This window comes from Channa argus, chromosome 22 (assembly GCF_033026475.1).
Source record: "Channa argus isolate prfri chromosome 22, Channa argus male v1.0, whole genome shotgun sequence".
In the NCBI taxonomy this organism is placed as follows: domain Eukaryota; kingdom Metazoa; phylum Chordata; class Actinopteri; order Anabantiformes; family Channidae; genus Channa; species Channa argus.
This window is the reverse complement of record NC_090218.1, coordinates 9,548,295-9,575,180: the sequence shown is the minus strand read 5'-3', so window position 1 is coordinate 9,575,180 and position 26,886 is coordinate 9,548,295. Positions and strand designations below refer to the sequence as shown.

At 39.7% G+C, this 26,886-nt stretch overlaps 2 protein-coding genes and 1 long non-coding RNA gene across 9 annotated transcripts in view; all 3 read right to left on the bottom strand.

The window, feature by feature from the left end:
• fnip1 (folliculin interacting protein 1) overlaps positions 1 to 9,730 on the bottom strand; it is a 37,142-nt gene extending 27,412 nt beyond the window's left edge. For 4 of the 6 annotated variants that reach the window (XM_067492007.1, XM_067492010.1, XM_067492008.1 and 1 more), the window contains exon 1: positions 9,527 to 9,730. In XM_067492007.1, coding sequence (XP_067348108.1) covers positions 9,527 to 9,618 — 92 coding nt within the window. In that variant the 5' untranslated portion in view covers positions 9,619 to 9,730. Of the gene's footprint in view, positions 1 to 138; positions 633 to 2,528; positions 2,648 to 9,526 lie in introns of those variants that run through there. The other 2 variants (XM_067492009.1, XM_067492012.1) reach the window with 2 other exon arrangements.
• Positions 9,731 to 10,091: 361 nt separating this feature from the next.
• On the bottom strand, positions 10,092 to 14,417 carry LOC137107901 (uncharacterized). The gene is made up of 3 exons (XR_010912096.1): positions 13,941 to 14,417; positions 12,190 to 12,520; positions 10,092 to 12,110 (listed from the first exon to the last, which is right to left on the bottom strand). It is a non-coding gene; the product is annotated as an uncharacterized lncRNA (long non-coding RNA).
• A 3,294-nt stretch (positions 14,418 to 17,711) lies between these two features.
• acsl6 (acyl-CoA synthetase long chain family member 6) overlaps positions 17,712 to 26,886 on the bottom strand; it is a 38,240-nt gene continuing 29,065 nt past the window's right edge. The window contains exons 12-21 of one of the 2 annotated variants that reach the window (XM_067492041.1): positions 25,439 to 25,573; positions 24,933 to 25,067; positions 24,296 to 24,391; positions 22,856 to 22,928; positions 20,121 to 20,209; positions 18,922 to 19,038; positions 18,702 to 18,845; positions 18,434 to 18,535; positions 18,283 to 18,354; positions 17,712 to 18,053 (exon numbers count right to left, since the gene is read on the bottom strand). In XM_067492041.1, coding sequence (XP_067348142.1) covers positions 17,913 to 18,053; positions 18,283 to 18,354; positions 18,434 to 18,535; positions 18,702 to 18,845; positions 18,922 to 19,038; positions 20,121 to 20,209; positions 22,856 to 22,928; positions 24,296 to 24,391; positions 24,933 to 25,067; positions 25,439 to 25,573 — 1,104 coding nt within the window. In that variant the 3' untranslated portion in view covers positions 17,712 to 17,912. The remainder of the gene's footprint in view (positions 18,054 to 18,282; positions 18,355 to 18,433; positions 18,536 to 18,701; positions 18,846 to 18,921; positions 19,039 to 20,120; positions 20,210 to 22,855; positions 22,929 to 24,295; positions 24,392 to 24,932; positions 25,068 to 25,438; positions 25,574 to 26,886) is intronic. The other variant, XM_067492042.1, reaches the window with a different exon arrangement.

Here is a 26,886-nt window from a genome sequence, read left to right as displayed (position 1 = left end):
ATTTTGCTGGCAGCCTCAGCCCCATGGCTATTGCCAGGGAAGCTGTGGTTTCATATAGCTCATGTCATTAAAACTCATGATTTCACGTAATACTGTGAATGATGTGGTTGCAAATCAGATCTGGTTCCGAAGAGATACCTCTTCGGGTGTCACAGTGGTTACTAGCAGGTCTTCAAAGGCCATGGCAGTCTCCTCTGGTTTTGGGGAAACTTACTGGCGTGGTTGATTATGTAGGGGCTATAAAAGATGACAGGGGGATTGGACCAACAGATAGATGGGTGAGGATTTGTATCTGATCCGATGGATAGATGGGTCAGGCAGCTGGACAGAGTGCTGGATCTAAAAATAAACTTTTATTGGTTAGCAGGGAGCATGCACAAACATAGGTGTTTATAGTAAATGGGTTAATGAATGGGGGTGGAAAAGGAACAGTTAAGTCTATTTCTTTTTCAAGCACACTCAAGCCCACGTTCGAAAGCACCATTTCAACTGTGGGCCAGTGAGCCTTGACGGTATGAGGAACACCTGTGTTTTGGTATTCAGTGTATGCACAAGAAGGAAAGCCTCTGTACATTTGCATAAATGTTAATTACAATTTAACACCTGTGTGAAAAATATTTTTTCATCTTTCGTGGTGTGAATTTTATCTGGATCAAATCTGAAGAAATTTGGCAAACAGCAACCAACGAGCATTATTTTCCCCTACTATTCATATAGCAGGGCTCAAAATTAACTTTTTCCTTGATGTCCCACAACTGACCTTTAACAAAAATGATTCCGAATTACAGCAACTTTTCCCTTTCAGGGAAGTGAAAAACATAAGTGCTGGTTAAACATGTGCATACAGTAAAATGCGGTGATTGAAACCTAAAGTTCCTAACCGCAGCTTTTCTTGAGATCAGAATATTTCAGTGGCAGCAGAGGGGACGGAGGTGATAAGTTGTCAAACTAAAATTATCTGTCAGATGTAGGTGTAACTTTATATTGGCAAGAGTATACAAAGAGCTGCTTTACCATTTCTTCATGGAAGAATCTCTGCCATTCACTTCTTTTGCTTACTTTGTTCCTGCTAGCCAGAAGCACTGCCTACCAATATGGAGTCAAATCCCCATGTGAATATAAATTAGGCTTTGTGGGAATTCAAAAGATAAATAGCCACATTTCACTGCATGCATGGTGTTGCACAGTTGCTATATGGTGTATTTATAAATTTAACTTTGCTTTTAATGCTGACTTTGCTGCTGTTGCTTTTAATGTGTTGAACTGTTGTGCATTATTGGATGATTTGGTTAACGCGAACAGAAAAAAAAACTGCTAGTAATCATCATTGCCATTTTTGCAGCATTGACATTAACACTGACTGAGGTATAAAACTAGTAATTAGTGTTTGAATTCAGTTTTGAACAAAATATGGCATCACTTAGACGTAAAAAAAACCCTTTTTACTTTCAAACCAAATACTGTTGCAACAACTACACTGCTCCCTTTGTTTTAAACATAACAGAAAAAAAGACAGACTGAGAAATGCAAAGAGGAGAAATAAACAGAGGATAGAAATCTAGAAAAATTAATAAGCAACAGCAAAGAAAGAATGTAAATGTTTCCACAAGAATGGTTGAGAAGAAGGCAAAATAAAATTAAGATAGGGTTCAAAACAAGAGTGGAACAATAGAGAAAAACGGGGAACAAATCTTGAGGAACAATAAAAAAAAAAAGCATGACGAATGAGAACGGGCATAAGACAAGGAAAAGAAACCCAGAATTAAGATTAAAAATGTGAGAAAAGGTAATTGAAAACACAACCGCAAACATAAAAACATCTGACAAAGAAGAGCATCAAAGAAAGACAAGGCAGAATGAGAGCGAAGGAGGAAGTATCCCATTAGTGAGCTTGTGACAGTCACAGCACTGACAGAGGGGTGAGGGGAGTCATTCATAAAAGCGGCGCATGACTTCATGACTATTACATACTGTGCTTGTACTGCTTTGACCTCGATTTGAACCAAAGTGTCCCACAAATTAGAGCCCACAATCAAATATTCATGTTCTTCACACAAACTGTTGATTCTCAAAAGGAAAACTTCCAAAACTTTTATGTTGGTTACATATGAAAAGATGACAAGCACAGCCTGTAAACGGTGTCACCACCCTTGACAACGAATGTTAACAAACCTGACAACACAGATACATAAATCAGGAAATGAGTTTGAAGTACAGCTCCACCCACGCTAGTACATACTTGGTATTGTATCAAAAAACAAAAGAAACACTATAAAGCCTGTAATTCTCATTATATAACATGATCAAATCAACCTTGCTCATGACCAAAACAGCTGAGGCTAAAAGCTACTGGCTGTCTTCTAAGTGCTGGGGCTGTTCAGCTGGAAACAGCCACAGGTTGCCATCATGTAGACAAAGTCTAAAGTAACCAAAGTGAGATAAAAACATAGCCCCCAATCCTCTATTAACAAATATTACCCTGCCCACTCAGATGCATATAAGCCTGGTTAAATATTACCGATTCCTACCTGGGCATCATTGCGAGTCTGCCAGTCTTCCCCCTGCCCTTACCCTCTCTCTCTCCCCCTCTCTCCCTCGGTCTATTCCTTTCTTCTTTCCTCTTCTTTCTCAGCCAAAGCAGGGTCTAAGAATAGTGGTGAACTAAATTCACACAACAACATGAGACGGTCAGGTGATCGCGGGAGCACTGTGTTCACTGGACAGTGCAGAGGCAACAACAGCAGCAAGCCTGGACTACTGACTGCCAGAAAGAGAGTGACAGAGGGGTTTTGTTTGTGTGTTGCTTTTTAAATCCTGCTCTTTTTGTTCCCCTCTCCCTTGTGTACCCCTTCTTTCTATCTTCAATACACTTAAAATGCCCATATGTACATTCAGGATTTGTCCACAAAAACATACATAAATAGCATAAAAATTCAAACTCTTACAAGTGAACTTGACCTACCTCTTGATTCCTGTTTAAGTCTTCCTATATAAATAATACGATTGTGATGTGACATTTATTTAAATCTGTAATTAAGAAAAGTGAGTTGTAGGGAAGTTAGTGGGGAGAAATGAAACTTCTGCCACCACATGGCATTTTGTGCTTTTCTTCACTTAATCTCAGCAAGTGATTAAGTGACACATTCGTATGATCACTCTTTTTAAACCGTATCTCTTTTTTCCAGCTATCCTCATCAACCATCAACAACCATGGATTTAGCCTTAGAGATTGCTACAGTGAGAAGCCATTAGGGTATTTAACGTATGTCTTTTACCAGTTTTAGCATGTCACTGCTAGCCCCAGTGCCAACCACTGCAAGTGGTTCTACTCCGCTTGATTTTGCATTGTAGCACTATTTTTTTTTAAATTCCATTTAATTTAAAAGGTGAAGATGCTAACGTAGAAGAGAGTGAAAGACAAGTCAGGAGTAAGACACCATGAGAAGCAACTGTGTCAACAACAAACTATACTAGGAGCAATTTAAATAAAACAAGGTGAGTTTTCCATAAAGGCAGAAGTCAACTGTCCTGAAAGAACACAATATTGCCAAACTGATAACTCAGCATTGTGAAAATGATTGGAGCTATAATTTTTGCATCAGCCCCTGCACACTGGCAAAGCACATGATTTATCACAGCTTTAATACACTCATTTGAGTCCAGAGTGCACTGCTAATTCCAAGCTGAAGTTTCTGCCGTGATGCTACTTTCCCATGATACTGAACAGCTGCCGCTACATATGAATCACTGATGTAACACAGAAACCCAGTAATAACAGCTAATCTTCGAGACACCTCTAGTCTTATAGGGTCACTCTCCACTCATACATTCAGAAAAGCATGAACTCACCAATATCTCCCACTGTCTGCCTGCTTGTCAAACATGAAACCTTTCATATAGAGACTTTATCTGTGTGGTGCTATACAGAGTGAAGATGAACAACGAGTTGAGGGACTACTCCTCTGCTGTTGGACAGGCCAAGAAACACAGAACACTCTATACTTTTGTCAAATCACACAATACTGAACATCTTATAAGAGCTTTGCTGTGACCAAGCCCTACTAAACACTGATTCCTTTAAACAAGCTGACCTACATGGCCTGGAGGAAAAAAATAAATAAATCACCTGACTACCTGCATACCTGTTTTCCCCGCTGGTTGTGTTGCATTAAGGGCTTCTGCATTCCAGCAATCACATGATGCTGACTGGGTGAAGATGCTGCAACACACAGTAGCTACTGTGCTCGCAGTGGTTGTCGACAACAAGCATTTCAGAGATGACAGCTATATTTTTTTAAGCACTAACAAAAAAAATCAACTGTTCATGTGTTTAGGAGAAAACACTTACTATTGGGAGATACTTTTCAATGACCTGCTTTAATATTGTTTATTTTTATCTTCCAGTGTGTATGTGTAATACGTGTGGCTTATTGTACTGTATCACACCCTCTGAATCAGCAACACATGACAGAAAGGGGGTGATGACACTAACGAGTGAATGACTGTGCCTCAAATAAATCACATGAAAAACAAAATTCATCAAGCTAAACAGGAGTGTTGCTAGACACTATGTAGAAACAAAGGTGACTGCTCAACTTAGCTAAAATAGAAGCAGATGGGCCTCCATTTTGCGAAAATGTAAAAGTGAACTTTTTCCTTCTTTATTGCTCCATCTGTGATTCAGAGAAATAGAAGGAGTCCTATAATGACCCAGGACCTTCTTGCTGTGAGGCGACATTGCTAACCACTTCACTACTTTTCACCCACTCCCCTCCCCATCATTTCTGTGTTTCTCCATCTTTTCTTTAGTTGAAAGTGGGCTTTTTCGGTGATGCGACAGCAAACTTTTTTACTTTGACTTTCAGCATGTTGGGAATCACAATATTACACCAGTGTGGGTTAAATGCATTCCACAGGTATATGTGAATGACCCTCCTTCCTCTGAAACACAGCTAAACGAATGCTGGAGGCTGCTTGACTAGTTAATGGAAAATTATTACAAATCCAATGATAAAGATTCTTAACACACTGACCACCAAAGACTACCCTTTGGTGATGAAGAGGGGGCGTGAAGATGTAGAGCTCAAAATTAAACTTGTATGGTAAATTACTCCGTCCTGACAGTGGAAAGCAGAAAGCCATCCGTATGAATGAACCCCATGATGTTTGAACGTGGAACGGCTGCCATGTGCAAGAATTTCCATTCTTAAATCTATCATCAATGTTAAGGACAAAAGTGAATGAACACAATATATTCAGACAGATTTCAGCAAATGTATACTAAGTATATGCAATTAAATTTAATTTTAAAAAAATAGATATCTTTGAACACCATTTGTAGAGTAGCAACATAGAATAGCAACACAACCCGCTGTCTATAGCACGTGTTGCCCTGTCTATGTGCACTGTTCGTACGTCCTGCTGCTCTTGTATCACGTATCAGGATTAGCTGTGAAACTAGAAACTGATTACTAACACGCTTTTTGGAAATTTGTGATGCTACATTGAGTAATCCTAAAATGCATGACTTGATTTTTAATTTCTTTTGTCAGTTTTGCAATTTTATATTTTGTCATGATAATATGTTTCCTATAAATCAATACCATACTATTTTATTGTCATCTAGAGAGGAAAACCCCCAGCCATAACTTGAACTGATGTGCTTACAAACCCTCACAGACCTTCGAGTCAAACAAGATGTTACTCTCATACTACTAGTACTCATCTGAGAGCCATTGCATATGTGTGCAGCTTTTACATAAAACTGTATCTTTACCATGACCCTGCAATTCTGAGAAGCCTAAGTGTGGCCACTTAAAATAGCCCTGATAGGAACCTGATGACAGCCGTCGTCTTTCCAGAACCCCGGCAGCCCTGCAGCATTAACACACACAAACAAGCAGCGTTGCAATCCAAAGATATCATATATACACGAATCCATGACCCTAAAATGCTTTAAATATGCGAGAGTAACAAAAATACTGAGCGCGAGTCAAGCAGACACATGAACACCTCTCTCGAATTATCCAACTAGTAGGTTTATTCCAGTGACTGAGAGCGTAGCCATGTGATCGTCCCAAAAACATGACAGCTTGACAGATTGATGAAAGCCTCACATGACACAGTGGAGTTATGAAAGTACGCAGTAGAGGAAGGATGCCACGCCAACCAGCAACCTGAGACACTACTTCTTCTGTACACTACCAAGTAAAAAGCATCACTATAAATACATCTAATGTGGTGTAAAATGTTGGCCTGAGATATGCAACATCCTGCAATTTCACAGGCGGAGGAGGATTTTGGGATACGTCTCACCCAAGGATGTAAAGCATGCTCATTAAATGCGATTTAGTAAGTCTGTATTAGCTTTTAAAACCTACTATATTAACTTTATTATGACTCTGCCCTTTTTTTAATACCATTGATGTTCTAAAAAGTGAATAATTATTCCAAGCTAGTTTATTAAACAGGCTTTATTTTCGCTTTTGTTATAAATGAATACTGCTATATTTTGCTAAGAATTTATACATTAAGCAGTAAACTTGTTTATTCTTAACAATTAGGGGTGACATACTCCATAAAAATTAATAAGCATTATCTAATTTGTGTGAAATGATTGAGAAGAGGTCTTCCAAAATGATGTGTAAAAACAGAGAGGCTCTTGCAAACCCACACCCACACCCCTTCATTTTTTGTATCTCAACACAAACACAGCTATATTGAGCTCTATGCCCAGGTCAAGAAGGAAATTTCCTTGGCAAGGAGAACAAGCAATCTCAGAGGACAAAGCTACTGGCTCAGACTTTCGACTGGCTACAGGATGAGCCAGGAGCTCTTGGTGTTATGTACAGTATGCTGTCCCTGATCAGGTGCTGCAGCCAAGGAAAAAGGAGAGGCTTTTTAGGCTTTCCTCCTGGGGGCAGCCAACCTGCTGCCCTGTGTGGAATTCTGGAGGGTGCTGTGCTGTGCTGTAATAGTGCTTTGGCTGACACCTTATGTAGGACAACCGAGTTACAAAACAGCAAAACCTTGACAGGTTTGATGCCCAATAGTTACTCCGTTAAATCTGAAAGGCTTATGGATTTTTTTAAGTTGATGTCTACAGTATCTAACAGTTTACTATATCTTTACATGTCAGTGCAGTAATTTTGCCCATGTGCCTTAAATTACCATTGTTAACGTTTACCTTAATGGGAAATGCAGTTGACAATATTTCTTAGCCACAGTTCAGAATATATTCAGTTAGACCACATCCTCATTGTGTTTGCTTTACACACATTATTTTTCCCTTTTATGTATTTCCCCTCAGATTTTTTAATCTCCAATTTTATCTACACAGCCTTGCTTACCCTCCACTTTAACACTGACAAATCGTTTCTCCTCATTTTTAAGAGCAAGCACTGTTCTTGCTACCAACAAGGTGTCCTCTTCATCTTTCTCTCATTTTTTTCACCTTTGTCCCCTAAAAGGTCTTCTCTCTCCAGAATATTCCTTGCCTAATAAATCGGGAACTCACGCCAGAGGTATTAAGGTCTGAGCAGTGAGTTAACAGAAATACCTGCTGGCTGCCTGTTTGCTCTAGGATTAAAGCCAGCCAACCTCACACACTCACAGCATTTATGTCACTGGGTACAGGGCAAGTTTTATGACCACGGAACGTGTTCTGGCACAGACACTGGCCAAAGTACAAGTGGGCATCACAAGGAGGTGGGCTTTCAGGTCCCCTGGTGTGTGTGTGTGTGTATTATATATATGACAAAGGTGGGAGCAACATTTTCCAACGAAAGTGTATTTAAAACTACACCAGTGACCGCTTTCCCCTTGGTGGCAGACCTAACCCTGACCCCCCTGAGTCAGAACTTACACATGGAAACTGGAAATCAACTCAGGGGTATAGAGTATCCTACTAGACAGCTAAATCATGCATTGCTCAATCAGGTTGAATTTGACCTTAGGGTATTTCAATAACAAGTACACTGCTTCTAGTAACATTACATGTTATCATTTAGCTGTCCACACTTACATTCGAAACGCATAAAACTTTAATTGCAAAGCACTCTTTCCATCTAACAAAGATCTTTGACAGGCACATTCAAACAGAACGCAAAGAACAAAAAAGCATATATAAAATCAGGTGATTGAAATCCTGAAGAATAAAATACAATCTACTATCAAGAAAAAAAAGTCAATATGGGAGGTGCACAGAGAACTAAAAAGTCTTACAAGTTTATGGTCAGTCTAATACGTTAATAAAAATTTACAAATTGTCATGCAAAAACTTTAAAGCAAAACAAAATGCAAATAACTAGACAAAATATTCATAACATACTCTCTATATAATAAACTCGCGAAATAACGAAATTACCAAATATGGATAAGGATAAGAAAGAGACACTATACATATAAATGCGTATTTAAAACATGTGGTTACCAAAGCGAAACAGCAATATGCACAATATTTTAGTATGCATATACACATTCCTGTTGATGTTTTGTTTGGTGCAACCGTATTGGCCATTATGTTTACAAGGGGCTTAACTAAAAACCATTTTTTTTGTATTAACCTGTTATTAAAGTTTGCTTCTTTTTAAGAAATCCCCGTTGTTTGGCTTTGATCGATTTACCTGCAACCAGTGCACTAAAGTTAACGTGCGGTTTCGCATTTGTATTAAGCATCCATGGCATAAACTAGTCAGATATTGGTGTTTCCAAAAAACAAAAAGACACCTGGTAATGTGTAATTATTGCACCCCGTCTTACAGACATTTAAAAGATGCCAGAAGAGTTTCAAGCGGAGCTGTCCGTTAGAAGTGTCCGACTGAAGTGATCACATGGCCGTCAACAGAGAGCACACGGTGTCCTCCTCCGACGCGTTACTGAACCCGTGGTGACCACACTACCATGCGGAGCACCGAGGGGAAGCTACGTGTACTCCCAAGTTATCGGGGCTGTAGCTAAGAATAAGCTACCACGCAGGGTTAGCTGCTGTTCTCCAATAACCATCAACAAAAGGGGGGCAGGGGAGACAAAGGCGAAAGCAGGGCACCGCTTCTGCAACTTACAGGCGATGTTGCCGACCAGCTATATGAAAATTACGCTTTAGCAAAGAAGGAAAACGTTCAGTTTTAGGCCATTGTTTTGTAATCAAAAGCACGAGAAGCAAAGCCTTTGTAAAAGAGCCAAACGTGCTAACAAGCGGTAATGAGGTAACCCAAGTCCCACACAAAGAGGGAAACATGTGCAGCAGCCCCGATTACGTCTGGCAGCTAGCATTAGCGCGCTAGCTACCATTTCCCTCGCCAACAGACACTGCAACGTCTCCCACGTCTCCTTGCACTTTGCGGCTTTGCTTTGGAATTATTAAAAAGTACACAAGTGAGGCCCGTGTTCAACAGGTTGATTCACGGCAAATACTAAAGCTTCCAGCCACCAGAGCAAAACACATTAATAACATAAGCGTACACACGTAGCTACAACGTTACACACAAACCACACACACACACACACACACACAGTACACAGCTACCTGAAATCTGGGTCCTCCTTGCTACATCTCGGGGGCGGCGAAGACAACGCATTTCTCTTGTTGAAAAGTTTCTGGAAGAGAGTCGGAGGCATTTTGTACCAAAATAAATTGGATACAGAAGAGCTCTCCTTTTCAAATCCAAGAGCAAAGCTTGTTCCTTGTAACTGTCTCCATGGGTGTCAGAGTCATATGACAGGCATTAGTCACAGGAGCTGCTTGGCAACCCGCTACGTTTTTCTGATTGGCTGAACAGTGGCTGCCGCTGCTACTACAAAATACCCGATTGGCCCAGTATCACGTGGTCACTGGATTCGCCGTGTTGATGTTTTGTCGAGAATCATGGCAGCATGAAAATAAGTCACAGAAATCCTACAAGTGCGACTGCTGGGCTGCCTGCAAGACACTTAAAAGGATAGTAGTCAAGGAGTGAAGTGCATAAGACATTACAGAGTTAAATCAAGCACAAGAAGGAATCCAACAAGCTGTATTTATTTATGTTTATTGTGCATCAATATATTTTTTTTGCTCAGAAATGTGTACGAAATATTACAGAGGACTAAAGTAAACTTACATTTTAACTCTACACGTCGGTTACATTGAACATATGGATTAAGCTGATGCACAAACTAGTCTTTAATATCAAAAGCACTAAATAAAAATTCAGAACAAATACACAAATAACATTTATATTTGACAAATAAAACAAGAGAACCTCTGCAGGACAAGTATAAGGATGGTTAAGAATAATTTAGAATACAGGTCTGACATCTAGTGGTCATAGTGTATCACACACCTTTGAAGGCAGGGTATTAAAAACAACAAAAAAGGACAGTGATAGTTTGAGTACACAGTTGAAGTCCATTGTTTTAAACAGATATATTGAAAGGATTGGAGTATGTAATCTAACAAAAAACTAACAGGGAAGTTAAAGGGCCACCACATTCACAAGGTTTATAGTGATATAAATGGGCAAATGCATAAACAGCAGGCTGCAGTGCCCCTTTTAATTATTTCTCTTTAAATAATACATTTACATTAACCTTAAATAGTGCATTGCTTGTCATTTTCCATTTTACACAGTCACACCTGTTTAGAAATACACACAAATGATTGTTACAGGATATTTCGGACTCAGATCTCATCCCACATCTTCACATACATACAATATTTTGGCTTCAAATGTTACAGAACAGAAGCAACCGTGTTCTCGGCAGCAGTGAGAGGAAAGAACAGTGGATTTCTGAGCTTGATACACCTTCGTCTCATCATCTCAAAGAACACGTCCCTTTCGCTGTCAATAAAGTCAAAGAACTTGGCTTTCTCTGGGCTAGTTTCTACAGGTCCTTTCAGAGTCACCCTCATGTGTGATGTGGTATCTTTAGAATGCATTTCACCCACTCTGAAGGACTCTGAATCAGGCTTCATCTGCTCAGCTGGGCTGGATGTCTGGACCAGAGGACTACTGAAGTCAGTTGTACATTTGGGGGCTGATGTGTGTTTTGCTTCCATGATTTCAGAAAAGATGGGGCTTTTGAAAAGTACCTTCTTTTTACACAAAATTGACCTTTTCTGGGTGAGCTGAAGGAGCAATTTAAAAATTTGACCATGGTCAAACTCTCTTACTTTAGATTCAACCAAAAATAAACATGTATGTATCGTATTTATGATTATATGTAATAAATAGCCAGGTGACTGTCTTACTTTAGCTGATGCTTTGTCTACAGATTGGGGATTTAAAAATAAAAAGAGAAAAAATGATTAAGCTTTTTATATTGGGCTTTGAATCTAATACATAATCAGGTTCAACATGAAGGCAAACTGTGTAATGATTATATGCATCTTATTATGTGAAACTCTTTACCTGATTTAAAGGAATGGGTTTGTATTTTCGTTTCAGCTTCAGGACCTCTTCAGTGAGGAAACAATAAAAAAATAAATAAAAGAAAAGAAAAGAAAGTGCTGAACCAGTTTTGGTCACAAGATTAAAGGCTTGCTCATGCACACACGTCTTGCATTAACAGAAGTGGACAGACGTACCTGGTTTCACACATTTCAGCAAGAATCGTGGAGGCATCTGCCAACAGAGATTTAGTTTGTAATCAGACAGTTGCAGAGTGATTAAAATAAAATAAATCAGCTTCTGTTTTAAAATGTAAAAAAATATCAAATCAAAACTAATTTTGAAAAAATATATATATTTTTTGTTGTGTGTTTTAGTCAGGATACTGTTTTACTAGAAAGTGGACCTTCCAGATACAGGTGTGTTAATACTGATATTTTTTTACTTTGATGTTAGTCTTTTAGTACAGGTTTTAAATTGTGATCAAAAGGACACGAAGCCCAATGTTCCTGAGTAATCAATGTATCGTTGGACAAGGTCTAAATATCCTACAAAATAAATGGTATTAAGCAACTACACCTGCTGGTTGGATTTTCTTCGCCCACTTACCAATGATAGTGGAAAGGTTGGGGGGCTGGTGCATGTGAATGCTCTGAGCACAGCTAACATCCAATAAGGTGGAGTTTTTTATGTTTGGATGTAGGCCCAGCAGCTCTTGCTTAATGGGGGAAATCACCGTTTCTACTGTAAAGAAGATATTTGAACATTAGAGTTGCAAAACCATGTGATTTGGTGGTTGATACACAACAACACGCACACCAACCAAATTCCTCTCTTCTGAAGATCTCAGGTGAAGGTAAGCTGCTGGAAGATGAAGAGGCTGAGGAGTAAAAGTTGTCTCCATCATCATCGGAGCTGAAAACCATGTCTGACTCCATGCTTTCCGCAGTCAACGTCAAGTTTGGTTCTTCTTCTTTAAGCGATGTTTCACCACCATATAAAGCCTTTGAATCAGGAGTCGCCTGAGTGTCACCTGCTGGTGACACTTGGCGACGCTTTTTGGATGGTGAAATAGCCCTGTTTCTCGAGCTTTCAGTATCTGCAGGGCTGTTCAAGAGCATCGCAGACTCGCAGCGGACAGGCTTAAGGGTTTTCTGTGTGTGGATGATAAAGGAGAAGCAAGTAAACAACTTGATAATCTTTTTAAATGTCCTTTGTTCAGTGTTTTACTGCAGTCAGACGCTGACATGCTACAAGGTGAAATGTGTTGGTGTGACAATAAAAGTGTTTGATCAACTGCAGGTGTTTAGACCTTTTCAAAAATCCCAGAAATACAAGGCACCTGTGTCAAACAGCTACACTCATAAACTTAAATATTCATCCTCCCTGACCTCACGTTGCTTATCAAAATCAGCTGGGTTTATGTTATTTAATTAATTGCAAATTTGCTAGAGATATTACAGGTCTCGTTATCGTGTGAAAGGGAACGTGTGTGTGGTCAAGACCTTCGTTATTTCAGGTTGTTATTGCCCTCATTTGTTTATTAGTGCTGTATCAAATTCTGTAAAAAGTATGTGTGTCAATTATCAACAAATACAGAAGCATCAGGTAAAGTTACATTATTCCATTATATGTCACAACCTTTTTTTTAAACAAACATTCAATCTTCATTTATTGATTGAGCACAATTCAAAACAAAAAAAGTTCATTATACTTATCATAGAAATTTGTATAAAAATAAAAAGAGTTTTCTTTGTAACATATAAAAAGAGTATATCTCTACATTTGAGAAGTTGGTAAATGTTAACTTCCCACCCCCAGGTCCTCAGGGATCTCTCAGGGCCAGACAGATGTCCAAAATCTGATGGGCCACCCCAGAGCCCATCCCCTGCCTGAGCAAAAATGTGGTAGGCATCTGCTGTAGGACTTTCTGACCAGATATGAATCAGAAATGAATCAGAAATGAATCAGAAATGAATCACCGTCATAAACAGATCATGATTTGTTTTATTATCCCAATAGAATTTTTGGATTTTTTTCTCTCTCCAACTGTTTATTATTTGTTTATGAAAAAAATAGTAGATCATGCATGTAATTGACATTTTTGACAGTGAACACTATTAACGCACTTTTAAAATTATAGTAAAAAACCACCCTATTTTGAGCATGTGCCTCAGTTTGGCCACCCCAAGTAAAAAACAACAACAAAAAAACAAAACCAAAACCACTTTCTACATCCAGACTTGTCCCTGCTCTGCTGGTTACCAACTAACCCTACCAAACTATTTCCCTCGCCCACTGCTGGTTACTTAGATCAGGTGTTCGGTCAATCACAAGCTGGAAGAGACCATGTTGTGGGGGCGTCAATTTGGTATCTTCCAACTACTGACTGACTGAGCACAGGTAATCAGCAGTGGGTGGAGATAGTTGTAACACAAACAGGGCAGGGGGTCCCTGAGGACCAGGATGTGGAACCACTGACTTAAACCAATTATTTCAATGGTTGCCAAAATAAGTTACTGTCGAGTGACTAATCAGTTAATCAATAAGGGATTGATTGATGCGCACACTCACCCACACAGCACTGATGGGTTTGACGGTGGGGACAATCACGTCCTGAGCCTCAGGTTCCTCCGGAAGTGCCTCGTACTGCTTGATGGGCAGAAGTCTCCTGTGCTCTTCAAGAGTGGGAGCAGGGTTGCAGAGGGTCGTGAAGCATTAGCTGGGCTTTAACATTTACTCAGATCAACTTATTCAAGTTGGTTTAAAACTCAATTCCTAGAAAGTGGTAAATACCTGCACCCCAAAAGGGAAAACTGAGCTCAGGGGCTCAAACAAATCAGACAAGTCACCATGTAACGTCTAGTAACGGAAGTGTGTACGTGTTTATCTCTTACTCTGCCGTCTGCCCAGCGCTGGCTTCACAGGTGTATCTCGTTTTTGGGTCAATCCACGTCCACCTCGCCGCTCGCTTCGCTCCATGACAAAAACAAGTCCTGTTTTCAGAGTTCAGAAATTTCCAAAACCCTGCGCCAAGCTGAAAAGAGTTGCAGGGTCACCGCTTAGTTAGGATTGTTACCCCTAGATCCCGTATTTGCCTCCGGGTCAGTGCGCGGCCGCTAAATCACTATGGTAATAAGCTTATTTTGAAGCCGTAAAGGACTTTTTTGGGGTCTAAAATTATTACGAAAAGCAGTTTATGACTGATATTTGTGATTGATTGGAATATTCATTAAGCGTATCTTAGATTACATGTTTGTGTGAACATTTACTGCCATCGAGTGGCCACAATAAGCAGTTACAAGTCTATCAAAATAATTTTTTCCTCCAAGGTGCAATTTGTTTTTTCTACCTCTGGGTGTTTTCAGTCAGATTGTTAATTCACACACATAAAACAATGTAACTATTAGCAAGACTTCAAATATTCAAAGACTTATAACAGTCCCCTTGTCCATAAAGCTGCCCAACAATATCTAAATACACACATTTTTTACATAGTGCACTTACAGTGGGGACAGGTTTAAGGTGCTTGTTCTTCACTTGCCGATTTTCATTTCTGTGCCTTTTAGTCCATTCAGAGGGAAATTCTACTTTTCAACTCCACTATATTTATGTGACAGTGTTAGTTGTTATTTCAGATGCAGATCTTCAACGCAAAAAAGTGAAAAAAAAAAAAAAGATTATATTATTATGGATTAACCACTTGTCACTTACATTTGGTAGGATAAAGTAGGGTAGTTAAAAATTAGCTTGAACATTAGTGATGTTAACACAGTATATTCCAATACTATAATAATACTATCGTAGCCTACTGCTTGGAACACTTGTACTTTTCTACTTGAAAGAAATTTTAGAGCATTTCATGTGAGTAAAGAATATTGACGTGCTTTTTAAGGCTCACACTTGTGTACCACTGTGCTGTCTAATTATTCTACACTCTACACATCAAAGCAGCACAAAGAAAATAAGACATTTCCCTACAAAAGGCTTAAGGGTGGTAGACGTGCAAAATCACATAAAATGAAAATACTTAAAAGTTTTAAATCTATATGAGTAAATGTATTAATCGGACAATTTTACATAATTCTTATAGTCAACATTATTTCACTCACAGAGATTAACAAAAAAAAAAAATCATTTAGCAAAGGGATGGTTCTTTACCTTAGGAATAATTTTTAAAATGTGGCAATTTTACTTAAGTACACCAAATTACATTTAATCTGACAGCCAAAGTCACAAACAATATTAACAACAATAAAGATTACGGAGACGAATTTAAAATCATTCCAGAATATCCTTTATTTCATTGTCCTCGTGTTATTCCCCACCCTCCCTCATCCCTATTGCTGCACTCAATCATTACAAGGATATGGTGCTGATTCCATTTAACAGCAGAATAGATAAATAAGTACAATTCCTCTCACTACACGCAAAAAGTAAGTAAAACAAATTCCATTCAAACCATTGATTTCATAAATATACTTACAACTAGCTGTCCTCATCAATGTACATCCACATTGTTTATGCTTTGGGACGGTAATCAACTTAAAAAGCCTATACATTACTTCTATGTGTAAACCCCTTCAGAAAAACAGGTTTCTTTAGTTTAAAAGTTGATGCTTGGTCTATTTACTTTCAGTGAGTGAACTTCACTGGCTTTGCTAACAAAGCCTTGCACTAGCAGCAGTTGCTGTGGGCCGCTGTGGACAATCTATTGATAGTCACAAAGAATGATTCGTCTTTTTTTTTTTTCAAGTCAAATGCTCAATGGTCTCAGAACTACAGGGCAAACTGTTTGCATGGCCACCGAGGTGGTTTTGCGTGATTTCTTTTTTTTTTCCTTATCCTTTGTGCAAAGATGAATGAAAAGAAAGTTGCTACTGTTTCACCTGTAGAGTGAGAAATTTTAGGATTGTTACAGCGGGCCAGTGCGACATATAAACAAGGAGCATGCATGCTAAACTGCTGACTACAGCCATGTAGAAATGACCCTTTTGAAGGAGCGAATACCTGACATGACCTGTGATTTCGGATGTGGGTCAAACATTCAAATGCTCCACATGGAACAATGGTTTATAAGGCGGGAGCTGCTTACTCTTTTACCTCATTATGCTGATTCTGATCTCCAAAAGGAGGAGTTGATTTTGGTGTAACTGTCCGGGTTGAACATCATTTTGGTCCTGGTCGTGTCAGATTAGTGGAGATGTATGAGGCCCTGCTTACTGTGCGGTAAAAAGTTTCATGAAATCAAAGTCCACTATTTTCCACAAGTGTCGAAATCTGTTATTGTCCCACAAGGTGTCATCATCATAACACATCTAGACATCTTCTTCAGCTACGCTACACACAAAGACATCACACTTGCTGTCATACAACTGTGGATTCAGGTCGTGTTTGGCTGGTAGGTTTAACCCAAAATAGTGGAGAAAGGAGATAGGAAGTAGGAATGGACTGCTCAAAGTAAAAGTGCTGATGAGGTTCTGCTGCTTGGGTCAGAGCATTCGATGGATGGTTTGGGTGGATAGCAGGTAGAAATGTACGGAAGATTTAATATGCCTAAATAAAAACCCATCAAAGAAACAAAGAGAAAAAGAATGAATTGGAATGAATTGTTAAAATGTATTTCTATGATCGAATGAAAAGCATGCCAAAAATACAATTACATATCGTATCCCTTTGTCTTAAACAAATGAGTTTTCTTTGTGACATGAATTTCCCGTTCAACATTACAATAAAAATCAATTTAGAAAACAAAGTGAAGATGTGTGCATTTCAGTGTTGTACAGCAAGCGGCAGATTTAATACGCCAACATTAAATAAAATCACAGTCATTAAATGTAAATGGGAAAAAAAAAACATTCTTAATGGTAAACTATCAGGTTTCCAGTCACAGCTTGATGAGAATGATACTTTTACTTGTGCATTATGTTACTACTGGTGATAGATGCAGTGTTTCCAATTAAATAACCTCCAGCTACAACAGACAGATGTCTCTTATTACTGTAAGTAATAATATTAAGGAGAAGATGTTGCAGCTTTTTGAGAATCGTGCCAAATGTTCCCAACTTGGTAATGAGTTCACCTTAGCATCAATAAAGCATGTTGATTTTAAAGAATAAGCAGCCTTCCACTTTCTCATGAAGTCTGGTTGTGAGTGGCAGGCCTATGCTGCTCTCTGCTGGACAACACGGCACTGTAACACAACACTTTGTCATGAAGGCAGGGAAAATTCATGTCACAATGAAAAAAAAAAAAAACATTTATGAGCTAAATAATTACCCTTTAAACATCTGATTAAACTGAACTGTGATGCCGTAAATGCATACATACAAAGAAATACACATGGCGAATTATTTCATTTTATTTCTTTAGCTTAGTTTTGTATTAATTTAGGCATTTTGAATCTTCCATATTTGGGCCAAGTTTTATTGGCTTCCCCAAAGCATGTTAAGCCTAAGGTTTTTCATCTTTGTCCCACTGCAGATCAATGGTCAAAGCAAATCTTAGTGTTAAGATGCCTGAAGGGAAATGAGGTCCACCGGGCTTTCACATGGAGGTGCTGTTGTAGAGCTCCTCAATCTTCTCCTTAAAGTACTCCTTCAGCTCAGGTCTCTTGGCCTTTAGTGTTGGAGTCAGGAGGCCATTTTGAATAGAGAACATCTCACTGTGGACGTAGATGTTCTTCACCTTTAATGACAAAATGTATAAAGTATAATAAAGCATTTGCATTGGACCTGTAACTTGTTTTTTAATCCAAACTTTTTTTTTCCAAGGACATTGACATTTGTCAACGACTTATCATCAAACAGAGTTTCACGCTCTTTTAAAAAGATGTGATAGGTCAGGTGAGACACTGCTGCAGTAAAAGGCCCCAAATATTTATATATTTTTGTGTAAAATGCAAACCGATGCCTACCTGTTCAAAAGAGTGGAGGCCACTGGCCTTGCCCAGACGCACCAAATCTTCAAGGATGGCCTTCTTCAGTTCCTGTTGACAAAACAAAGTTACTTTCAGTCTTTTCACCGTCTGTTTTAGCTTCTATCAGCAAACGCCATGCGCCACCTACTGTGTTTTTACAGAGGTCCACGTAGGTACCCAGAATGCCCTTCTTCTTGGCCCATTCAGGCATGACTTCTGGGTCAGGAACAACAATTCCCACCAAACATGACTGGACAGAGCAAACACAGACATTTAGGTGACTATGTACTTTTTTTTTCTAGTTTGATGTGGAGCAAATTACTTTGAAGGCACCCAGCTCTGGCATACAAATACACTCATACTTCACATTAAGGTCTACGGGACACTGAGATGTGTGTGTCTGTTCATGTCCTTGCCTGCAGACTGTCTCCGTGAACGTAGAGCTGTGCCACAGGTTCACTCCTGATGTAGATGTTCTCGATCTTGTCGGGGGAGATGTACTCGCCCTGTGCCAACTTAAAGATATGCTTCTTCCTGTCAATGATCTTCAGTGTGCCATTCTGCAAGAATAGAGCGGTTAAAAAATATGCTAAGTCCTCGTGTGGTCTAATGGAGGCGGTGTGTTCATGTACGTACGGGTAGCCATTTGCCAATGTCTCCGGTGTGGAGCCAGCCGTCTGGGTCCAGCGTTTCAGCTGTTCTCTCTGGGTCTTTGAGGTAGCCCTTAAACACATTTGGTCCCTTCACACAAACCTACATGGAAGAATTGAAAAGTGGGAAAAGGTTGAGTACAAGCACAATTTCCAGAAAAGTTGAGGCTTTTAATAATGCAATAAAATTACAATTTGTGATTTTTCTCACAAAAGTGCAAGAGTTTTTGATGTCTTCGGGCCAGAGCGCATGTCAGATGGACTGAAAGACTGGAAACTGGTGTTGGAGTCTACATGCAAAAACAACCAAACTGTTGTAAATAAACGCTTTAAAAGCCTGACTCAGCGATGGCGAGGCGGTGCACCAGTGCCTTTGGCATAGCTGACTTGCAGAGGTGTAAACTGGGATTTTAATGAGACATAGGCTGCCATCAAGTCAACGTCCTTTCCTGGGGAGTCGGTGTAATTTCAGCAGGACGATGCCAGGCCTCCTCCCGCACTTTGGAATTCACTAGAGAATGACTCATAGGCCCTTTGAAATATTTTTCGGTTTAAAAAAGGTGCGGAGTAAGACTTTTTAAAAAAATATAATGGTGACAATTAGAGAGTTTTTTTATATGAAATTAGGACTTGGAGCATTTTAAATGTCATGTTATGTTATGTTGCTATAAAGTGAGTGGAACTGACACATCATCTCTCTTTATTGCTTATCTACTTAAGAAGGTACGTAAGGGCAGGTAATATGGGAATTTGTTTTTCTTCTGCTCCTTTTCAGTCAGGAAGTGGCTAGAATGTGATTGTTACGAATTATGTTGTTTTAGACCTTGCATTGAACGAGTGAATTAAATTAATGAAAAATGAATAAATGTGCTATAAATGTGCTACGGCAGCGTTGCTTCATAGACAGTGTGTGTGTGTGTGTGTGTGTGTGTGTGTGTGCTTGAGTGGCCTGCCTGCTGTGCACATCTGTCTCCTGAAAAGGTATGGCACAGATGACACTCAGCAAGAAAGGGTTTTCTTATTGGAATGAGGCGTTTTACACATCCCATATCTGCCATTGTTTCTTTGAGATATTCAGTCCCTAAAAATTTTAAAGAGCCTAAAAAGAGATTAAAAACTCTCTAAAATGCACATAACTCATGATACACACACGTTTCGTGCCTCTTCCAAAATGACTTTGCTCACCTCTCCCTCTCCCTTAGAGGCAAAGTAGTTCTTCTCAGCAACATCCACCAGTTTGATGAGGTTACAGGGCAGAGGGGCCCCAACGTGACCTATTCGCAGAATTAAGAAGGAAAAAACGTCTTTTGTTAAAAAAGAGAAAAACATGGATGAATCACTTGTATCCAAAGCAGAAACGGGAGCATAAAGTGACCAGACCATAAGATCATCAAACCCTGAGATAGAAAAGCAACTTCATTAGTTACAGAATGAGTTAAATAAAAACAGAAGCCGACTCCAATCAGAAAATGTGTTGCCAACACACGGCTGCTCCAAGTAATTTAGTGTCCCCTTAGGAAACATCACTCTGACCCTGATTCCACTCTGACAAGGTTCTTTAGAAAGCTTGGAATAACAATACTGAAACTTTATCTGAGTTGTACGATACACCAAGTTGGCAATGTTTCCCCCTATCACTGAGTCAACAGTGTTCGACAGGAAATGTGAGGGGTAGATATGTTTATAATAGCTGAACAATGGCTGCAAATGGATTCACACTGCTTTTTCTCTCCGTATATACAGCAATAGTAAAAGTTCAAGGAGATCTGACTTCATTTCTAACTTGAGGAGTGAACATGGTGAATTTATTTCTGGCTTAGAATTAGTGCAGATTCTTAAATACTTCTGCCACTTACATATCTAAAGCCTTTATTTACAGTTTTATATGAAAGAATTGCAGGCTTTTGATTCATTCGTAGACTTTTGGACCACACTGTACTGTATGTGTCAATGAATATCAGAACTGATCAGCAGGGGGTGATGCTAGATTGCACTTTGATGTTAGTCAGCACTGCGTTATGTAACTGACGGTGCTACAGCCAGCACAACAGGCTGAGGCACATGCCATGTACCTTGCATGTTGTGGTGTTGTCTGAAATGCAATTAACAGTGTGTACTTTGCCATATTATTGTCAGCATTTGTTTCCGCAAGCCTTTCTCCTTTAAAAAGGAGAGGATGTATTTTGGCAGCGGACAGAGCGAACATTCAATTCAATATTCATGGGAAATATTTCATGCAACAATTTCCTGTTCTTGGTGTTCTGGTACCTTTTAGGACGTGTTATAATGTAAGTTCAACTGCAGTTGAACACACACGTCGAGTACAGATTCCGAAGCTTCTTCTCACACATTTACAAAGACAAAACTTTTCCTTTAAAGAAACATAATGTATCTAGTTGATTGCATGTTCACACAAGTGTTTGCTCTTTTACTTATTTCCATGTAGAGAAAGTTTAAAAATCTGGCTCTTACACTGGGGATTCTATTTCATATCAACAATCCCATGTTTACAATATTCGTAATTTGCATCAACAGTTGAATTTAAGCAAATACTTCTAATTACTGTTACTGAAGTACATTTTGTCTCAAGGCCATACTGTGTCAGTACTCAGCCACTGTGCTTGCACAAACACTTGGTAGAAACCAGTGATCTGGCCTTTTTGCAGGCGCTTAATGCAAAGTCTGCACAATTACACCATAAGCAAGATGCTGTTTGTGTACAGGACAAAGCCCTGAATAATTAAAATGTGCACAATCCACTCCCCTCCATTTCTCTCCACATGGCCTTTCAGAACTAAATGGATTTGCGTGTTAAATCTAAGAACAAATTCAGAGTCTTCGCTGTGGGTCACCTACTGAGCCTATGCTACAGATAAATCAATTTGTGATAGCTCTGTTTGCACAGTGGAGCCCTGTGGGAAGTGGTCCACCTGAGCGCTTGATGGCATGTTCACTGTGAGGGTGGTTTTGTGGTGATGTTACTTCATTTTGCTTAAGTGTGGTCTAACTCAGCCAAAGTCCTTCATTTGCACGTTTCAGACATTTAACTCTGAAATGTAACATTTCTAACATTTTAAATGTATTGACAAAAATAATTCTAAGCTTAAAATATAACATTTGTGTGTTGTTGTCTGTATTCTGTGTGAAAATCCGACATTCATATTTATGTACGCTTGTGTTTAGCTGTAATTTCTTTTAAGTGTAATACAGTAATAAACGGGCGCTGATTATGCATTTGTTTTTCATAATGATAAATAAGAAGCCAATTACTTAAAACACACTAGTTTGATTTAATGTGTGCCTTCAGGGAAAGGTGCTTTATGCTAAAGGCTCTAACCATGACAGGTCACTGAGTCTACAGAACTGTAAATGGAAACTACTCATCACTGCCAAAAGGTGTAACGCAAACAAGCAGCAGACAACAAAGAAAATGCTGGAAGGTTAATGACAGAGGATTTCTGAAAGTAAATAATGTGGCCTAACGGCTTTGTCTTCTCTGACTGACTCAGCCATCAAGGTGTCTCGCTTTTTTTTTCATTTTGATCCACCTAGATTAGCTCTTCACCCCCCTTCCCACCACACTTGCCCAGCTTTCTTTCCCTATTCCTCTATAAATAATTCACAGCTGGAAAAGCTGATAAGAAACAATGTCTAAGAATTTGTGAGCAGCTGTAGCCTCCCCCCCAAGTCTGCCGCATGTCTTAACTTTGGCCTTGTCATAAAAACATAAAAAATACTGTAGCAGGTTGATTTAAAGTTTACAGACCTACTGAATTAGGGTTGTTTATTTCTTGAAACCGTGACTCAACCACATTGCTCACGGAACTTTGAACTCAGCCTGCATTCAGGTAAACACGTTTTGTGAGTCAGGCAGTGATACGTGTGTGTGGGCTGTTTATAGGCCTGTAATGCCGGGTTACCTGGGGTCCAGTCTCCAGGTGTGGTGTAGGTGCAGCCAGCTGTGCACTCCGTCTGGCCGTATGCCTCGTACACCTGCACACATACGCAGACAAAGTTGTGAGGAGGAGATTTACACATGTTTGTGTACAGTGTAAATGTGTATCTGTGCCTGTACCGTATGCTGATGTATCCGTACTTATGAGGGTAAAGTTGCATTTCAGTTAGAAGGTGAGGGTAGAAATTTGCATATAGATGGTAGGGACATGCCCCCACTAATATTTTGGTAGGAAGAAAAATTTCAGCAATTCAAATTCACATTGTCTTTGGGAATGCAGTGTGGGTGGACAGGCCCAGGGGCCCATAAGTAGCCTGGGGACCATCTAATGTTTCTTGTTTGGACGTCGCACCATCTTTCCACCTAAAGATGCAAAATACCCACAAGCTGATCCCAAAGGATTATAAATACTATAATATGACAATTATATTGACTTTTACTAGACACAGGCAGCAATACTGTAACTCCCTTATTCCATGGTCTTGTGCTGAGTTCGGCCTGTGAACCGAGATCTGCATTACACTCATGTTTTTTCCTTGCTAAGGGATTTTTTTGGCGCTCTAATCCTGTGCATTTGGACCTTATTTCCATCTCTCTTTGAGATTTTTATACCCATGTAAAAAAGACACACAGCCTTTTTTTCCCTCACTGTCTGACAATAAATCAGACCAAACGTTTCCTGTTTCAGGTCAGTTAGAATTATTAAAATAATTTCTATTTGCTAAATGCCAGAATAATGATCTCCTTAGTTGTTGGTAGCATTTCCTTTGAACTGTATGACTTGGTTCAAATGTTTTCTCCCCCCAACATAAAGCGGCACTGAACTAGAGAGGGAAAAAAAAAAGTCAAGTACTTTAACTTTTAATACTTTAGGTAATATATAAATCATCTACTTACTTTTACTTAAGTAGAAATGTCAGTGGATACTTAGTAGAATACTTTTTGGGGGGGGGGTATTTGTACTTTTGCGGTTTTTGAGTACTTCGTCCACCACTGTCAGCTAGTTGTGTCTGTCTGCTGTAATGCACAGAAGGCCTTTATCTGCCTGCTGTGTCCGTTACAGTCAAACAGTGAGCTGACAAATAATTCGTTGCAAATAATTATCTATATGAGGGGCCCCTATGTGGTTAGAACTTAAGGATGTGGTAATGGTAGCACGATAGGTGTGTCGAGCGAGACACCCTGTGCCAGCTCCCCTGGTGCCGCCCTTTGGCTGCCCACTGCTCCCCCCAGGGGGCTGGGCTAAATCCTGAGAAAGAATTTCATTGTAACAAGTATGGGCTATATGTATATGTGCTTAATGACGACAATAAAGATTCTAAGTTCTACAAGTTAAAATCTAGAGAATTCATCATGTCCTTGAAGTTTACAAGAGTGAATAAACAGGTGTGTGTGTGTATGAGACCTGGCATCCCAGAGCTGCTCTGAGGAATCCCAGGACAGTGGGCGAGGTAGGAGCTGCTCCTGTTATTATCATCCTCAACCTTCCTCCGAGGCTGTTCTGCACAGATAAAAACACATTATTAACGCAAATCAGTAAAAACAACGGAAGATGATTCCCTGAGAATGAATTTGGAAATAGCTGAGAATGAGGCTAAATAAAAACAATTCACGGCTCAGCCTGTCTCATTCTTTGCTTCTGCTTTGTTTTTGGGGTTTCTTGGAGGACACTGGTACATATAGTAATAAATAATAATATAATAATAATAAATAATACCCTGAACGCTGTCTATTTGTGTGTGCGGGAACAAAAAGTTTGTCCCTGTTTTTTTATTGTTGATTTTTGTAAAAATCTGTGAAAACAAAACAAAAAAAAACCCCAAACCCCACAAAGACAGATAACAGATGGTAGAAGAGTCGGGTGAAGCAGGAGCCGAGTTGATTGATTTCCAGTCCCATGTCCCATAAGACACCTATGTCTTAGTTGCAAGCTATGAATGAATGACTTTTTTTTCTGAAATGCACTAAGCAAACAGGTGTTGCTGCAGAATATCAACAGTTATTGTAAGAGACGTCTCACGTGCGCACCCTTTTTTTTTTACCTGAATCTTACTGAAGAAGATTTTGTCCCAGATGCTGTCACTGCGAATGACCCCTCTGCTGACCTCGGCACCTTTTCTCTTGGCTGCAAAGTTGAGCAGCCAACGTTTCCACGGGCTGTTAGCCTGGCTCAAGATCTGCCGAGGAGAGTAAATAATAAAACAGTCTTTCTGGCTGATTGGTCAGGAACAGTCCCTTTTCATTCCAGCTGCTGAAAACAGCGAGAGGCACATGGCATTTTTCCCTGGAACTCTTTTACACAATGTGCACCTCTTCATCCTTTGACTAAAGGTCCTTCTAGCCTTAAATCATGTACTGGATGGAGATGACCTTTACATCACTCATGTAGGCAGTGGAAACGCTTCTTGGGAGAAAGTGTGAGACAGTTTTCAAAGAAATTATTATAGCTGATGTTTTAGTTTCTGGAGGGAACTAAAATAAACTAAGCAAACGAAACTGCTTAGTCACCACTTCCCTTAAAAGCCTTTTCCTTGTCAGTTGATCTCACCTTGTCGTGCATGCGGTTGAGCAGTCGAGGCACAACAGGGAAAATGGTTGGCCGAAGGGCCTTCATATCATCTGGGAGGAGACGGATGTCGCCTTGATAGAATCCGATCCTTCCTCCATGGCAATACACAACAGACTGCAGAGACACACACAAACAGTCATGGAGCTCTCAGTTATTGGACATCCTTTACACAGAAAATGCAGACAATGTTTTTAGACATGTCACATTATCAAAATCTGCTAATCACTTGAATTTTGTTGAGTGGATGTACCGTATATTAACAACATGTCACTCTACAAACAGGAAAGGAAAGTTGGGACTCTGTCCATCCAATTATCTGTAGCCACTTATCCTGTTTCTGTTTGTGGAGGCCTGGAGCCTATCGCAGCTTTCAAGGGAAAGAGGCACTGAGAGGCAGGATCCACCCTGAACAGGTCTCCAGTCCATCTCAGGACAAGCACAGAGAGAGACACACGCGGACACAGAGACATCCATTCACACTCACGTTCACACCTACAGGCAATGTGGAGTCACCACTCAGCACATTCTCATCACTCACTACTCATCTCATTCCACCACCACTTATTTATTATTTATTTACTTTTATCATTCTACATTTACTGCACTACACTGTTTACCTGCTGCTTTTTTTTTTTTTTTTTTTTTCACATTCCAATGCAATTGCACTTTTTTTACATGCTGGACATTTAAATGCACTATACCGTTTACATGCTGCTCTTTTTTTTTAACACCCCTAGCACACTTAACTGAACTGTACTGTACTGTAAAATAGTATACAGTAGGTTTACTGGTCGGCACTGTCTTGGGTCTTGTGTCTTGTGTCCTGTCCTGTGTTACTTGTGTTGTCTGTCTACACTGTACGTCTGTACTGTTTTTTCGTCTGCACTGTTTGCACTTGGTTGCACTCGATGCACTTTATTATAGCTTGTGTTGTTTGTAGCACCTTGGTTCTTGGAGGAACGTTATCTCGTTTCTACTGTGTACTGTGTACCACTGTGTATAGTAGAAATGACAATAAAAGCCACTTGACTTGACTTGACTTGACCAATTCACCTAACATGCATGTCGTTGGACTAAGGGAAGAAAATGGGAGGAAACCCGCACAAGTACAGGGACAACATGCAAACTCTATACAAATGGCCGCTTATACAAAACTCTCAGTCACCCATACACACATTCATACACCAATGGCAATGGCTGCCATGACCCAAAGGAAGCATCTACAGTGTCTCGCCCAAGGACATTTGGACATATAGCCAGGAGGGACCAGGGGTCAAACCACTAACCCTGTGGTCCAAGGACGACTTCCCCATAAACCAGTTGAGCTACAGCTGCCCATATTTTAGCCGCACACTGACAAACCATTACAGCAGCACGGTTCCACAGTAAAGGTGTAAAAGTGCTAAACTTTTAATGTATTTAGCACA